This window comes from Astyanax mexicanus, chromosome 25 (assembly GCF_023375975.1).
Source record: "Astyanax mexicanus isolate ESR-SI-001 chromosome 25, AstMex3_surface, whole genome shotgun sequence".
NCBI classification, from domain to species: Eukaryota; Metazoa; Chordata; class Actinopteri; order Characiformes; family Acestrorhamphidae; genus Astyanax; species Astyanax mexicanus.
In genome coordinates, this window is record NC_064432.1 from 3,140,936 (window position 1) to 3,157,240 (window position 16,305).

At 33.2% G+C, this 16,305-nt stretch overlaps 3 protein-coding genes and 1 long non-coding RNA gene across 7 annotated transcripts in view; 1 reads left to right on the forward strand and 3 right to left on the reverse strand.

Annotated features, from left to right (window-relative positions):
• The window catches only part of ptpn9b (protein tyrosine phosphatase non-receptor type 9b), a 659,505-nt gene that overhangs the window by 623,396 nt on the left and 19,804 nt on the right, over positions 1 to 16,305 (forward strand). The gene's annotated exons all lie outside the window — the stretch shown is intronic.
• LOC103028973 (butyrophilin-like protein 9) lies at positions 3,706 to 8,797 on the reverse strand (the record flags this gene model as incomplete). The annotated part of the gene is made up of 10 exons (XM_049472668.1): positions 3,706 to 5,270; positions 5,735 to 5,761; positions 5,856 to 5,897; positions 6,043 to 6,075; positions 7,119 to 7,172; positions 7,325 to 7,354; positions 7,496 to 7,528; positions 7,613 to 7,708; positions 8,402 to 8,548; positions 8,641 to 8,797. Coding segments are annotated over 10 exons (1,188 nt in total), but the record flags the coding sequence as incomplete, so codon positions are not given.
• Positions 8,874 to 10,303, reverse strand: LOC125787656 (uncharacterized). Its single transcript, XR_007429461.1, has 3 exons — positions 10,180 to 10,303; positions 9,040 to 9,084; positions 8,874 to 8,941 (listed from the first exon to the last, which is right to left on the reverse strand). It is a non-coding gene; the product is annotated as an uncharacterized LOC125787656 (long non-coding RNA).
• LOC103046675 (ret finger protein-like 4A) lies at positions 12,920 to 15,889 on the reverse strand. 2 transcript variants are annotated; one of them, XM_049472211.1, is made up of 4 exons: positions 15,750 to 15,889; positions 15,274 to 15,354; positions 14,783 to 14,809; positions 12,920 to 13,773 (listed from the first exon to the last, which is right to left on the reverse strand). In XM_049472211.1, exons 1-4 carry the CDS (start codon positions 15,763 to 15,765, stop codon positions 13,079 to 13,081), a joined length of 819 nt encoding a protein of 272 aa, XP_049328168.1. In that variant the 5' UTR covers positions 15,766 to 15,889; the 3' UTR covers positions 12,920 to 13,078. The 2 variants fall into 2 exon arrangements, with proteins under 2 accessions (XP_049328168.1, XP_049328169.1); XM_049472212.1 differs by lacking the exons at positions 14,783 to 14,809; positions 15,274 to 15,354 and having other exon boundaries at positions 12,921 to 13,773.

A 16,305-nucleotide genomic window follows, 5' to 3' on the forward strand; every position in this document is an offset into this window, starting at 1 on the left:
CTTGTGTAGAGGCACAAAACTTAAAAATACGTTTGCCCTAGCAAATTCTTCAAGATAACTTCAAAGATGATTCTAATTTATTATTATTATTTTTTTTAAATAAACTTTGTTATAAATTAGATCTTGTTTTATTGAGAAATTAGTGACTATATATATATATATATATATATATATATATATATATATATATATATATATATATATATATAGTTTATAATCAGCATTGTAATGCAATTATCATAAAGAGATATGTTTTTAAATATGGACAGTCCATCACAAAACAGTCCATATATAATGAAAAGAGCAATAGAACAGTTTGTAGACTTAAAAGAAAAAACAATAAAACCACAAAAAAATAATTAAAATTAGGAGTTAGTATAGAGTATATTTATTCACAAGTGTGTGTTTATTTATTTTTATTTTTTTTACCTTGGGCATTACTTATGTTCTACATACATTTCTTCATAAAAATGATTATTACCCTTTTTAGTGCAGCCCATATTGGGGAGAGTCTGGCAATGCGACCCTTATATGTACACTGCTCAAAAAAAATATAAAGGGAACACTCAAATAACACATCCTAGATCTGAATAAATGAAATATTCTCATTGGATACTTTGTTCTGTTCAAAGTTGAGTGTTGGTGCTGATGACAAAAATCACACAAAAATCATCAATGGAAATCAAATTTATTAACCAACGGAGGCCTGGATTTGGAGTCACACACAAAATTAAAGTGGAAAAACACACTACAGGCTGATCCAACTTTAATGTAATGTCCTTAAAACAAGTTAAAATGATGTTCAGTGGTGTGTCTGGCTCCATGTGCCTGTATGACCTCGCTACAACACCTGGGCTGCTCCTGATGTGCTGGATTGGATTCAGGTCTGGGAAACGGGCGGGTCAGTCCATAGCATGAGTGCCTTCATCATGCAGGAACTGCTGACACACTCCAGCCTCATGAGGTCAAGCGTTGTCCTGCATCAGGAGCAACCCAGGGCTCACATGTGCTCAGTGTGAACCAGCACTCATTCGTGAAGAGCACAGGGCACCAATGGCGAATCTGCCAATATTGGTGTTCTCTGGCAAATGCCAATCACCCTACACGGTTTTGGGCTGTAAGCACAAGCCCATTCTGTGGATGTCAGGCCCTCATACCACCCTCATGGAGTCTGTTTCTGACAGTTTAAGCAGAAACATGGATAATAGTGGCCTGCTGGAGGTCATTTTGCAGGGCTCTGGCAGTGCTCCTCCTGTTCCTTCTTGCACAAAGGAGGAGTTAGCGGTCCCGCTGCAGGGTTGTTGCCCCCCTACGGCCCCTCCATGTCTCCTGGTATCTGCACCATCTGCTAGACACTGTGCTCACAGACACAGCAAACCTTCTTGCCACAGCTCACATTGATTTGCCGTCCTGGATGAGCTGCACAACCTGAGCCACTTGCGTGAGTTGTAGAGTCTGTCTCATGCTACCACGAGTGTGAAAGCACCACCAACATTCAAAAGAGACCAAAACATCAGCCTGAAAGCATAGGTACTGAGAAGTGGTATTTGGTCCCAACCTGCAGAACCACTCCTTTATTGAGTGTGTCTTGTTAATTGCCAATAATTTCCACCTATTTTCTGTTCCATTTGCACAACAGCATGTGAAATTAATTTTCAATCAGTGTTGCTTCAATTTCACAGAAGTTTGATTTACTTGGAGTAAATTGTGTTGTTTAAGTGTTCCCTTTATTTTTTTGAGCAGTGTACAATATGTTGTGAGGAATTTAAAATACTATTTCTCACAGTTTACACGACCAATTACCCAACCCACTCATTAGGATTCCTTGTGTTGTGATGCCCCCCTTAGGATATTGCTTCTATTTATTTCACATGGGCGACAGTTGTCTGCTTCTATTTTGAATAAGATCGTGCTACCTGATAGTGTGCTATACTGGAAGTTACTTTCACTTTCATTTTTCTCTGACAAATAAAGAGAAAATAAAACATGAAACAATAAAACGTAAAACGTAGAGCAAACTAGATGCATAGAAGCAGGAAAACACGTTGTTTAGTAAAAAAAAACTGTTAAATCACAATCATAGTGGGAAATTAGGCTATAGCTTACCGATCTTTGGGGCGTACCGGGAGAGGCTCTGCGGTCTTGAAGAGGAAATAAATCCATAAAACCTAAAATAAACTAATTCGCTCACAACCTGCAGCTCCTCAACTCGATTCCGTTCACCGAATTAAACCCGGAGTTTCTCCGTTATTTTAACCGCGAGCTCATCAGGAAACGCCAGCAACGCGCGCGCTGACAAACTGTTGCGACAGAGACGTGGTCCAGAGTCCGTTTGATGGAGAAAGCTCCGCCCGAAAATCCATACAGGAAATTTACTGGAATGACGGACAATCTATTTTTAATGTCTTATTAAATCATCGTGCATTATTAAACAAATCCTAGGACGCATCACTTTTAAAAACTTACAAACAAATATTATCTAATAAAACAAATTACATATTGTGTATACTGTATACTGTTTACGTTTATTGTATATTTCTGTTATTATTCTGCTATGTTGTAAATATTGTTCTTTGCATACTAGTGGGAACCTGCACCCAAGTTTTTCACTCACCTGTGCACCTGTACTCTGTGATGTGACAATAAACAAATATCCTGAATAACTTGAATGTCTTGAACGCTTCTGCTATTAAGGGACTGTCCAAAGTGAATTACTTTTTTCTCTTTAGGGAGCAAAACGCATACTTTATGTTTTAAACTGAGGAGAACTGACCGCTCTCAAATTTAAACAAAACAAATTTGTCTTTAAGCAATTACAAAGCAACCTGTAATGTACTACAACCTTCTTCACCTTCAGTGTTTTACAGTATTTATCTATGAAACGCACTGTCATAAATTTTATAAAATATAAGTAAATATATATACATTGTTTAACTATGATTTCCTACCTGCAAGAACTGATTTATAAAATTCAAAATCAAGAAATTATTAGAAAAAAACTTTAGCAAAGGGAAATATTTTAGACTACTCTCTCTTTAACAAATAAAAATAATAATATTTTATATTTTGGGGTATGCTAACAAAAACAGACGCTCCACAGTTTGAGCACTTAATCTGCAGTTCTAAACAAATAACAAATGACATTTTAAAAATATGCATGTAGGTCTATTTTGGTTTCTCAGAAATAAGAAAATATGTGTTTTTATCATTTTAGATGTTTGCTTTAAAGAATAAAAAACAAATCCCAACTATTGTGATCCAATGTTAAAGTACTACTGTGTTTTTTATCAGGCTGTTTGAATGATTTTACATTTAGATTAAACCCAACCTAACTAGATCAGTTTACACTGAAATCAGTTGCACATTTAATACCAGGGTTTCTGCTTGTATTTCTCGTTTTTACCAAATGTCATTTATGGATTGTTTTTACTTTACACAAGTCAGGAAAACTGATGCTGTTCAGACACTAAAGGGCGCTGCTGAGCTAATTTTAAATACATGTGTTCTTATGGAGCTGCACATTTGTTTTCAAAACAGAAATGTGCCCATTTTTCAAGATTTCTCTTAATGAACACTATTACAAATATTAACTTTCACTTTAAATAACTTTTTGTACATTTATCTTTGATGTGGGCGTGGGTTTTTGACTGGTTAAGTTGAGTAATTCTTTTAAGATATTAAATAACACAATTCTTTAAAAATGCAGTCATTTGAATTGTTTATTTAGCTATTTTCAAGCTATTTAAACACGCCAAGAATACACTGTCGTCTTGAGAGAACCCCACCTAAATATAGATACAAATTGAAGTTAAAAAAAAAAAAGACAGAATTAAATTATAGGACGATTAAAACTCAAAATAGTATATTAGTGAAATACATTCAATGCACTCAGAAGAGAATAAGAAAAAAAACCCTGAAAAAAAACAGATATTTTATATACAACATATTGAAGGTTCCTCCACGTACTATACTTAAGATAACAATCATACTTTCTGGATATTTAATGTGGTGGGTTATAAACTTCCAACCCTGTTATGATAAAATATTACAAAAATCAATGACATCACAACCAACATATTTTTTAAGTTTCAAGGGACTGAAACTTAATATTTCTTATATTGTCTCCATATTTAACTGACGTAAACCTTAAGTTGTCCAACTTGTCATGAGAAAATATCACATTTATTTTAGTATAATAAAAAAATTGAATGTATCTTTGAAACAGAAAAAGCTTACAATGAACTATTTAACATGTTTTTAATAAATAAAAGCAATTTTCACAAAAAAAAACTGTCCCATATAAAGAAATTAAGCTGGGAAATTAAGTATTATAAATATGATTAATATTTAACAGAATTAAAAGTCCAGTAACTGAAGCTTTGTTAGGGCCAAAAGGCACAGTATTCTTATAAGGACCTGTATACTGTCGCTGTCCAATGAACAAAACAGTATCAACAAGACAGCAAATTTACAATAAAGAGATAAAACCTTCTTAAATTTCAATGGAAAAAGTTTTTTGAGGTAATTTTGGAGAACTTCTACTGATTTTTTACACACTGTAAGGGACAGTTTGTGTGTAGTATTTACATAGTAAACTATTTTATTCTCCACAAATCCCAAAACCTATAAACAGTTAAATCTCCAAGTTCTCCAAATTTGTGTAGTTATTACACAACAGCAATCTGGACTCCAGAGACTGGGTTATGCATAAGGTTTGTCATGATTAATACACTGTTCTTCACATACCATAATTGTATGTTGAAGTTTGTCTCCAGGGCTTAAAACAGGAATCAGTGGCTCTGTGGAGTCTACATTATAGAAAGTATAGAGATGGGACTTTTTATCACAGTCGAAAAACGAGAGCTTGTGCTTCACACAGTCTAAAAACACTCCCAGTTTAGAGAACCTATCTCTCACTAGAACCTGAGTCAGAGAGAAATCATGAACATAATATCCTTTCTCTTTATCGTACTGAAGAACTCTGTAGCCGTTCTCTGGAGTTAAAGGTACTTTTTTATTCTTCTCTGCTGATTCATTGGTTACACCAATGTACCAGGACGTTGGACACTCGTAGGACTTGCCAATCTTTGGAGCAGATGGAGGTTCTGTCAGTGCAGTTATCTCCCAGTAGAACCGCCCGGAACGGATCCTCTCTTTACAAAGAACGTGGACAAAATCGGCCTCGTTGGTGACTGATTTACACGTTATTCTCGTTTGGCTCTTTCCAACTTCCAGAAAAGATGTAGTTGATGCATCTGGCTTTATAGCAACTAAAGAAAAAATTCAACATGCGTTAGATTTACTTATTTCCTGTATATTAACAGATTAGAACTCATGCTAAAAGATGATCATTGCACATTAACACTCACTGACAAAAAATAATGCACCAAGCAGTGCTGCTGGAGTTTTTAAACACTGTGTCCACACTCTATTAGCCCTATTGTTACCTTTAAATTGACTAACACCTTTTATCCTTGGTGTCAATTTGACCTCAGCAATATTAACCTTAAGAAAATTATTATAGAATACTTAAAATTGTTACCAAAGTTTATGTCACATGCTATTTGTTTGTTGACTATTTAAATAGACATTTAAAAAAATTCTACCCACCCACCCTGGAGATACTGTATTTCTTTATAGTATACTTTGAAATCCACATGTTGTTTTAGCTATATATATTATTATATATATTATATATTAATTTATTGGTAATTAAGTATTATTTATATTTTACCTTTACATGCAAGCATCTTTCCCCAGTCTGCAAAAGAAAGGATGAATTAGTGCAAATTTATAAAAAAAAAACGAGACTTTTATTTTTATTTACATAAAAGTTTTCCACTGTTTAAAATTACCTGGAATTTCTTCTTCCGTATTTGTTTCTTTGTCAGCTGTTTCTGAAAAACAGTTGCGAAAGTATATTTTAAAGATTCGAAACTTTTACAAATTCTGATAAAATCTGAATTAAAGTACTAAGGGCACAGACAGATCTAAATAGTAAAAAAAAAAAAGTAAAACAAACAAAAAAATGCTGAAATTTACCTGGAATTTCGTCTTCTGTTTCTTCTTCTGAAACTATTAAAACAAAAACAATATTGTGTTAGTTTTCTATAGTATATAGTTTAGAAAAAATATTTAAAATGATGTAAGCTTTCTATTTTACATACTATACTAAATAGTTAAAAGGATTTAATAGTTTTAAAATAATATAATGTAATGTTGTAGTTAAAATACTAGTACTACAACAGTAAAGGGAAAAATAATATGTTTTGTTTATTTGTATAAATATCTGTTCTGCTTTGTGATTGGTGGAAGGAGTCACACGTGAGTTGACAGGAAGTGCATCACAGTTTTAGGAGCGCTAAATGCGGGAGCCTGAAGGAGCAGTAGTAAATAAACAGCGCTTCAGGTTTGTAATCTGTCTAAATTCTGCTTTCTTTTTCATAAAAGAGTGATTCAACCACCTTATATCGATCTTAAGACTTTCAGACAAGATATTTAGCATTCAGAACTAATCCAGCTAACAGATAACGTTATAAAAATGTTTAGTAACGGTTTGAAAAGGTTCTAGCCAGTAATATTACTAAAATAATGTGCTTGGAACATTATGAGACATATACTAACGCTATGAAAACGTTAAAAGTAACACATCCAAAACCAAAAGTTTGGCATAAAACATTGACCTAAGTATCAATGTTGCAGCAATGTTACAAGACTTTTTAAAAACATTCAATAAAAATGTTCTAAGAACATAAATTATAACATTCAGAAAACATAACAGTTAACAAAACTTCTTAGCTGGGAATGCCAGAGGATTGTATATAAACATAGCATGTATTAATTTATCCCTATTTCAAGAAGGTGAAGATAAATAAACTTTATATTGTTCACTGTTTTTTTTTTACATCAGGTCTTTAGACATCAGTTTCCCAGACAGGGATTTAGCCTAGTTTTGTAATCTGTAAAGCATTTTTAAATGAGATTTTTGACTGCAAGAAAAATTAAATCTGGAACTAGTCTTACTGTAAATTTTTAACTTATCTCTACTGTCCAGAAAAGCCTTTCTACTAGCTTTTGGGGCATAGTTGTGAGGATTTGACTGCATTGAATGGTGTTACCTGAGGTTTCAGAGAGTCCATTGTTGTCTGGGTTTGGTAGAAGACCATTTTCCCCTTTAAATGATAAATAAATGAGACTTTATACATAATCCTAAAATTAAACATAATAATCATAATTAAATGAAGATTATAAGCAGATTATATAGTGTATAGTGTATCACAGTGTTATCCAAACAGTTGTAAAACACAAGGATGTATCTACTCACCAGCGAGAAGTGTGTGCTCTTCCACTTCACCTGTTGAAAAGGAACAAGGAACTGCTATGTTATTTTTTTGTATTTTGTATAAAGTGGTTTAATTAAAAAAAAAAAATTAATAACAAAAGAAAAATAAATGTATTACTCTAAGTCACAAACCAACAGCAGATTGGATCTTACCTTCTGAGGAAGGACCTTTCAAGAAAATGTGGCCTGTTTTCAAGAGAATTTAAGTTTTTTTTTATTTTGTATGTGAATCTTCTTATGAAGAATTTCTGATAACTAATCATTCCCTACCTCTAATCTTGGGGATGCTGAGGATTGCTATTACAGTCAAAGCAAACAGATTGATGGCCAGTAAGATCACGAAGGCTCTCCATCCAGCAGATAATCCTGTTTTAAATTTTTAAAACACAATTTCCCACCATTTCAGTCAAAATCTGTGATCACCCTAAGCATTTAAACCATTGAATAGAGATACCCCTAAACCCATACATCACCCATGGCCCCTGTATTTTTTACATTTGAGCTGAGGGTGGTCTCAGCTAAAATGAGAGGGTTTAGTGCCTCTTAAATAGACATTAGTGTCCAAATCATTAATGACTTTCTATAATTATATCTATAAAAAATATAGATTTAATTTTAGTTTTCACCTAAAATGAGTTGATGAAGCAAAACATTTCTCTCAAATTCCAAATAAAATATTGTCATTTAGAGCATTTATTTGCAGAAAATGAGAAATGGCTGAAATAACAAAAAAGATGCAGAGCTTTCAGACCTCAAATAATGCAAAGAAAACAAGTTCATATTCATAAAGTTTTAAGAGTTCAGAAATCAATAGATTCTTTTGCATCTTGGCATGTTCTTCTCCACCAGTCTTACACACTTCTTTTGGGTAATTTTAAGCCACTCCTGGTGCAAAAATTCAAGCAGGTTTGAATCCATCTTCCTCTTGATTATATTCCAGAGGTTTTCAATTTGGTAAAATCAGAGAAACTCATAATTTTTAAGGTAGTCTCTTATTTTTCTTTAGAGCTGTATATTAAGACAGAACACAATATGAATTCTCCCATATCTACGACTTACCCACTGAGGCCGGTTTGAGAGGTAGCACTCGTCCCTCCTTTGTGGTTTTAGTATCAGATGAACTCACAGAACACGAGATCCAGTCTAAGTCTGAGTCTGAGGGAAAGACTAGCAACCAAGATCTCACGCTCGTAAAATCTGCATTGTCTTAATGATGAAAGAAATAAAGAAAGGTTAGTGGTCAGTAGATGATCATTGAATCCAGTTTGCTTGATGTTGTTGATGCTTTATTTTCCAACCTATTTTATAAAGGTCAGTACTGTTAGTAAGTACATTTCCTGTTCTGTTTTTCCAGGTGAGGGTGGGCTTTGGTTTCCATCCATCTGAAGCACAGGTAACATTCACCTGATTTCCAGCCTCAGCCAATGAGAGGACAGGATGAGATCCAACATCTAGGTAAAGAAAGTGTAATTATTTTTTTTAACAAAATTCACATTTATGTAAATGTGGATTTAAGCTGTATATCTTGTGCTGGTGCAGATGAATTACTTGCACTAGAACGTCCATGAAGGTAAATGATCATCAGTAGAAAAAGCATAACTGTGGACAGAGAACAAGATCAGTTGCTCCTAGTTGTGTGTTTAGCAGAGTTCTGACTAAAGTGTTCATAAAGATACTGTTGTGTACTTTAAGCTCACCTGATTTTGTGTTCTTCTGAGCTGTAGTGCTCCTTCCAGTGAAAACTAAATAGAAGAGCAAACCACACATATTTATTTAGCATATACGTATTTACTTTGTAGCGTGAACGTTAGAAATAACTGTGCACATTTCTTGTGAAAACAAATAAGGTTTAACTGCATCACCTACTTTCAGGACGTACAGAAGTGATGGTAACACAACTGACTGCAGCTCAGCAGTGTGTGTTGTTAAGGTGTTGCTAGGCGGTGGCTAAAATGTTGCTATGGTATACAGTACGTGCTGTTTGGTAAGGTGTTGCTAGGTTATTGCAAAGATGTGTTGCCATGTTTGAGTAATGAAGTCCAAAAACAGTTAAATGGTAAAGTTGATAAACATTTGGCTTAACGGTAGAATGCAAATATATTTGAATAGTAGAGTTGTGCCCCCAAATGTTTAGCTGAATCATAAAGTCCAAAAAAAATTGGCTAAATGGTGAAACGAAAACATATTTTGTTCAGATCAGAAATCAATATTTGGTGGAATATCCCTGGTTTTAATCACAGTTTTCATGCATCTTGGCATCATGCTCTCCTCCACCAGTCTTACACACTGCTTTTGGATAACTTTATGCCTGCACTCCTGGTGCAAAAATGTAAGCAGTTCAGTTTGGTTTGATGGCTTGTGATCATCCTTCTTCCTCTTGATTATATTCCAGAGATTTTCAATTTGGAAGAAACTCATTATTTTTAAGTGCTCTCTTGTATTTGTTTGAAAGAGTTGTGCCTACAAATGTTTAGCTGAATTGTGCAATCCAAAAACAAGTCTTTAATTAAATGATAAGGTACACAAACATTTGGCTAAATGGTGGAAAGAAAATATTCTTGTCTAATAAAGCTGTATCCAGGAACTCTCAGCTAAATATTGTAGTGTAAAAACATTTGGCTAATGATTAAGTCCATAAACATTTGGCTTAATCTATTAGCTAAACGTCACTCTTTGTAAAAAAAAATCTTTGTTCAATGAATGCATTCAAAATGATTGAATAAAAAAATTCTTTTACATAAACTCATTGGTTTCACTTCCTATTATATGTTTTCATTTTGCTAGTAATTATTAAAAGCACTGTGACTGTATCCTGTATATGTAGAAAAAGAGTTTACCTGGTCGTTTCGTGCAGGAGTTCAGGATGATCCTATGCTCAGTCTTTCCACAGCTGGAAGTGTTTGATTGAATGGAGCAGGAGTGCAGTTATAAAGGAGTGAGATGTAGAGCTGCTCTGTTTTTCCTGTCAATCAAACACTGAAACAAACACCAGAGGGCAGACACTCTTTTCAGAGTATACTATACTACTATAATTGCCTATATACCTTCTACATATGCAAACACAATTATTACAATGCAATTAATAATGATATCTTTTAATATAATATAGACTAGACTTTTAATTAATACATATAGTTAAGAATGTATTAACATTCTGCTTTAGAAAACAGTTACATTCGTTCAAGTTGTATTAATCTGTAAATATCTCTTTTGGTTGTGGGAAGGATTCTGTACAATTGTCCAGTATCACTGATGTTGTAAAAAAAAAGCCAAGGGTACTTGAATAAATAAGTGTTTAGTTTAGAAAGTAATAATTAAACTATTTTTGATTGAAAAAGAAACTGAACTACAGACCATAGGCCTAATGCAATCACAAAACTAGCTAAAACTTACAACAGTGCTACAGTACTGCTGTTATGGCTGTCTTCCTTAGCAGTGCAACTTTATTTAAAGATTTACCTCAGCAGTGCCGGTTTAGTCATAAATCACCTCAGCTGTACATTATTAGTTAGTCATTAACCTCAGTAGCACTTCTCAAGTCACAACATGTATAAAATACACGCAGAGAAAGGCAGTCAGACTTTTGGTAACAAACAAATTAAAAAAAAAAATCCTAACATTTGAAGAAAAAAAAAATAACACTGCAACATACTTTCAAATAATTGGTGCATCCTTAAATTAAGTTATATGTGCATTATATTTATATATATATATATATATATATATATATATATATATATATATATATATATATATATATATATATATATATTCTGAGAGAGTCTTGAACATTCTAGGCAAATTTCTTGGAATACAAACAGTTTTTCACACAGGGCTAGACTGGTTTGGATAGTTTTTATTTTCCTTTAATAAATAAAAATATAATTTAAAAATTGCTATTTACAATTATTCAGGTAATCTTTGTCTGATATTAAAGTTTGTTTGATAATTTGAAAAATGTAAGTATTACAAAAAAAAGCAAAAGCACCAAAAAATCTGAACGGGGTAAATACTTTTCACGCCACTGTACATAAATACAATTGCACAATGTAAGCTGTAGAACTTCTTATACTGATGAAGCAACTGTTTACAGTTACTTGGAACTTAATGGATCGCTGTTATGCTCCAAATAAAATGAGGAGCATAGGCGAGTAGCCAGCATGTTGTTAGATAAGACAGAGATAAAAGAAGCTGCAGAACTGGTTTGTCTCTGAAACCAGGAATTGTTTATAGATACTTGATCAGATATGAACGAGCTTCTTTAGGTCAGGTGATTCCAGTTAATTTCAAACATGAAGCCAAACAGCTGTAACTAGGCAGTAACTTTTACAGCCAAATGTACTATAGAACTTATTATTATTCATATCTTCAATAAGAAACATTATTTCAGGGTACATCAGTCCAAGTGCTTTGTGAGATCACTTTTATGTAAGTACATAAATTCTCTAGAGAGTGTGCAGCTGTTGCTCAGACCACTCTGAACCCCAGCCTCGCCCTTCCCTAAAAGATTACTTTACACTTTTGGTATGTGGCTACGTTGCTTCTAGTACGATTATCTGTCAGAGTCTTTCTTTGCAAAAGTACACATGCATTCTGACAGACAACAGCAGGTTATAACATCTAGCTGTAGCATGAAGCAGTGTTACATTATTACAAAGAGGGGAAAAAACAATTATTTAACAATAAAAAGTCCATTTAAATGTACACTGCATTAAGAGCATTTGGCTGATGCTCTTAACTCCTGTGTCTTCCATTTAAATCTTGTTACACAGGTCGAAGAATGTAGAACTATGAGTCTTGCACAAGAACAAGATTAGAGTTTTGTTCTATTCAGACCTAAGAATCAAACCCTGGTCTAGCACAAGCAAAGCAGTGTTGTTATCCTCTACAACAACCAACCAAATTACACACCTTTGCAGCGTGAACACACAGGTCAGTTTCCTTTACTGAGACGCACAAAAGTACTGCGCAGTTAAAATAGCAATCTGCCAAAGGAATGGCAAGTAACAGGCTGGTTGGTTTATTAATTGGTTGTTGCTTATTGGTTGATTAATTAAGAGAATTAAGCATATTTTTTGTTACATGTTCTATTTCATTAATGTTTACATTGTTACTCTAATTAAGCCTAAGTTATGTTAAGATTTTATGCTTCGATTAAAAAGAGATTTCAAAAAGATTTTAAGTTTTTTTTTTACAGTATTGTCAAATTTTGAAAAGAGTCCATTTAACCTGCAATCTAACATGAAAATTAATATAAACAGTGAATAGGCATAGTTGCTAACAATTATTATTCACAGAAAACCAGCCCTTCTGACACAAACAATCACAATGAAAACCATAGAGATCACATTTACTTATGTTCACATGGGTCATTTTAATAGAGTTGCAAACTTTACAGATTGTTTTGAACCTTATCTTTTTGTCAGTGTGATTAACAGTAGAATTTAAGGCAACATTTTAATAACAGAAATGCACACAAGAGATCAAACATATTTAAGACAATTACAAACTTTTTAGTACTGTAATGAATAAACTGAAGATCACTGTAGTGAATATCCAAATAAACATGTACAGTGCTGGAGATAAATGAATGAATGAGATGGATAAAATAAAATAAATGGAGTTACTTGAACTTAGGTGTCACACATTTAAATAAAATATAGAAAATGCACAAGATTAAAAGGTACAAAAAGCCATCAAGTATGCAATATGAATGTTACTCTCATAGTTAATTTGTCACCTATCCCTGCGGCTACTCGTTGTGTGTTCCTGTTGTTTTACATTGTGTGTCTGACTGGTCTGGCCATCGTGAACACTGATTAAATCTCTTCCAAGCTTGGATTGCACTGAAGAGAAATGTCGTTCAGACTGTTGACAAAGTTTACTAAAGTTCACACAGTTTTCCTGACATATTCTGAGTGTATGTTTCTCTTTGTCTCCAGGGCTTAAAACTGGAATCAGGGGTCTAGAAAATACGTAATAAAAGGTGTAGAGATGAGCCTTTTTATCACAGTCGTAAAAAGACAGAGTGTTTCTCTCACAGTCTAAAAACACTCCCAGCTTTGAAAACCGATCTCTCACTATAACTGAAGTCATTGTGGGATCACAAACATGAAATCCTCTCTTTTGATCATACTGAAGAACCCAGTAGCCGTTCCATGTAGTTAAAGGAACTCTGCACTTCTTCCCTGCTGTTTCATTGGTTACCCCAACATACCAGGATGATGGACATTCATGTTTCTTCTTGAGTTTGTTTGAAGGAAACGGCTCTGTGAGCGCTGTTATCTCCCAGTAGTATCGTCCTGAGTGGATTCTCTCCTTACACAGAACTTGATTAAAAAACTTCATGTCATGGAAGTCTGATTTACACGTCACTCTAGACTTTTTCCTTCCAACTTCCAGAAAACTTGTTGCTTCTGGCCTGATAGCAACTGCAAAAAGAATTACATGAAATTTGAGTTAAATATTGAGTTATTAGAGATTGATTCTGCTTAAAAGAGCATCATTACCAATATATCACAAAGAAGATGTGATTGTCTTCACTGTCATGCAGAAAATTCACACAGTGTAAAAAAACAACTCAAATGTCAAAATATGTCAAAATCTCTAGGCCCTATTTTACAGATTTGTAGGCAAGTCGGCAAATTTTAAGATAAATTTAAGACGTGTCCTTATTTCTTTGGCATTGTAACAACAAGAAAAGTATACCTTGTGTGGAATACACGGCTGTGTTGTCAAGATAGCAGTGAACGTCTGACTGTTGATGTCTGTTTAGGTAGCTTATAAACCTCACACCTACACCTTGGTGTAGATATATATTCATATATTCAGGCGCAAGGCATAAAAATGGACTGTTGGTGGAGTTTAAGATAGCAATGAGCATCGCAACGTGCCTTACACAGGGTGTAAGATAGGGCCCTCTGTCTCCATCTAATTAAACATTATGTTGTGTTGCAATTACAGGGCATACTTTATTTCATTATTATTTAAGATCAATTATTATTTTATTTTTTTGTGCTCTTTTGAATTTTGAAATACACTAGTATATTGTGAAAATGCTATAATTTGTTAATAATGTATTTAATTTTACTTTATTTATTTGAATTTACTTTGGATTAGTATGGCTTATAGCTAACAAAAAAAATCCAGTATCTTTAATTATTACAATATTTAATTTCAAGTTTGTGTAAACTACTATGCAAACAGTACAAGATTGCAGATTCTCCCCAAAATCAAGGAGACAACTGCTGACTTGACAGTACAGAAGACAATCCCCTTCACCCTCCAAGAGAAAAATGTGGTTGGAAAAGTTGCATAAGCAATAGAAATGAAAGCAGCCCGATAGATTGAAGTTTCCGTTTTGTAATTAAACTTTTTAACAAAAACAAACTATAAGCACCAGTATTAAAGGATTTTTTGAAAGTAAAAATAATATTTTACCTTTGCAGGCAGTCATCATTTCCCAGTCTGTGAAATAAAGAAAAATAGTAAAATGTTGTAAATTCTATTTTATAACTTACATAAATGTGTTCTACCAGTGGAGTCAAGGGTATGTTAAAATTTTCCTGGAATTTCTTTTTCTGTTTTTGTTTCTTTGTCAATTTCTTCTGGAACTGTTTAAAATAAAATAATTGTTAGTGATAATTGTGGGTTATATATATATATATATATATATATATATATATATATATATATATATATATATATATATATATATATATATATATATAATATTTACATAAGCATGAAAATATTTTTATGATTGTCTAGATGTTCTACACATCTTAAATAAAAATAAGTCTCAATATTCAGCCCGGAGTACCTGATGTGTATCTGTGCTGCTATAACATAATTAAATTAGATGGTAGTTTTAAGTGTTTGATTTGTATTAATCTCTACATAATAACTACATGTGTGTTTGATATTGTTACCTGGGATTTGAATTTGTTCATTAGTTGTTTCCGGAGTTCCTTTCACAGTAGAAACTGGGATTGTTGGAGGAGTGACTTTACCTTTAAAAGTAAATGTGTTACTTGTTTTTCAAATAAGCTTCTTGGCTGTTCTTCAATATAGACTACAGGTATAAAGTGCAGCACACTGACTCGGTACAGTAATAAAAAACACATTGCAACTCAAGCTTAAATATTAATTACCAAGGTGTTGCATTCACTGTTTGGCCCAACAAAAAAAAAAAACTTGCCAGAGTGACTGAACTCGTTTTTACTTTCACTTTGTTATTATTGCAGGTGAACAAGTCACTAAAGTTTAACCTATTAAATCAATATAATAAAAAAATCATAAATATAATAAAAATAGGACATTAGATAAATTGTTGTGCAGTCCGTTGAGTGTTTTAAAATGTAGGAATTTCACAGATAGCAGCTTGTAGAGTAAAGTTACAGCTTACCTTTATGCAGAGACATTTAGGTGTAATGTAAATGTCTAACTCCAAGTCTGCGTCTTTTAAGTCTCTCTGCGCTATCAGAAGATTTTAGCTTTTAGTATCAGAAGTGTAGTTTTAAAAAGAGTCAGATCCAGAGCTAAAATTATCTGTCAAGAACCAGAAAAATCTGCGCTCTTCTGAACAGCAGGAAACAGAACACCCTGGGAAAACAAGCACACACACATACCTATGTACACACACACACACACACACACATACTCACACAGCTTCAAAGATGAAGAAAAAAAAATTAAAAGTCAAAACACAGATTTAAAGCATATTCTGCCGAATCTGTGTTGTTTCTGTCTCTGGGAAATTACGTGTTTAAATGTGCATACAAAATAACTTTTTTTTATTATTAAGCATAGTGTCTTGTATATTGAACTCATAGCAAAAGTAAGATATGTGATTAAAAACATTAATAAAAAAACTACTTGGAGGACTGAAAAAATAACATTTGTTACCTGTCCCCACTTTACCATAAAATATAATTATTAAAATCCTTTACATATGTATTTTT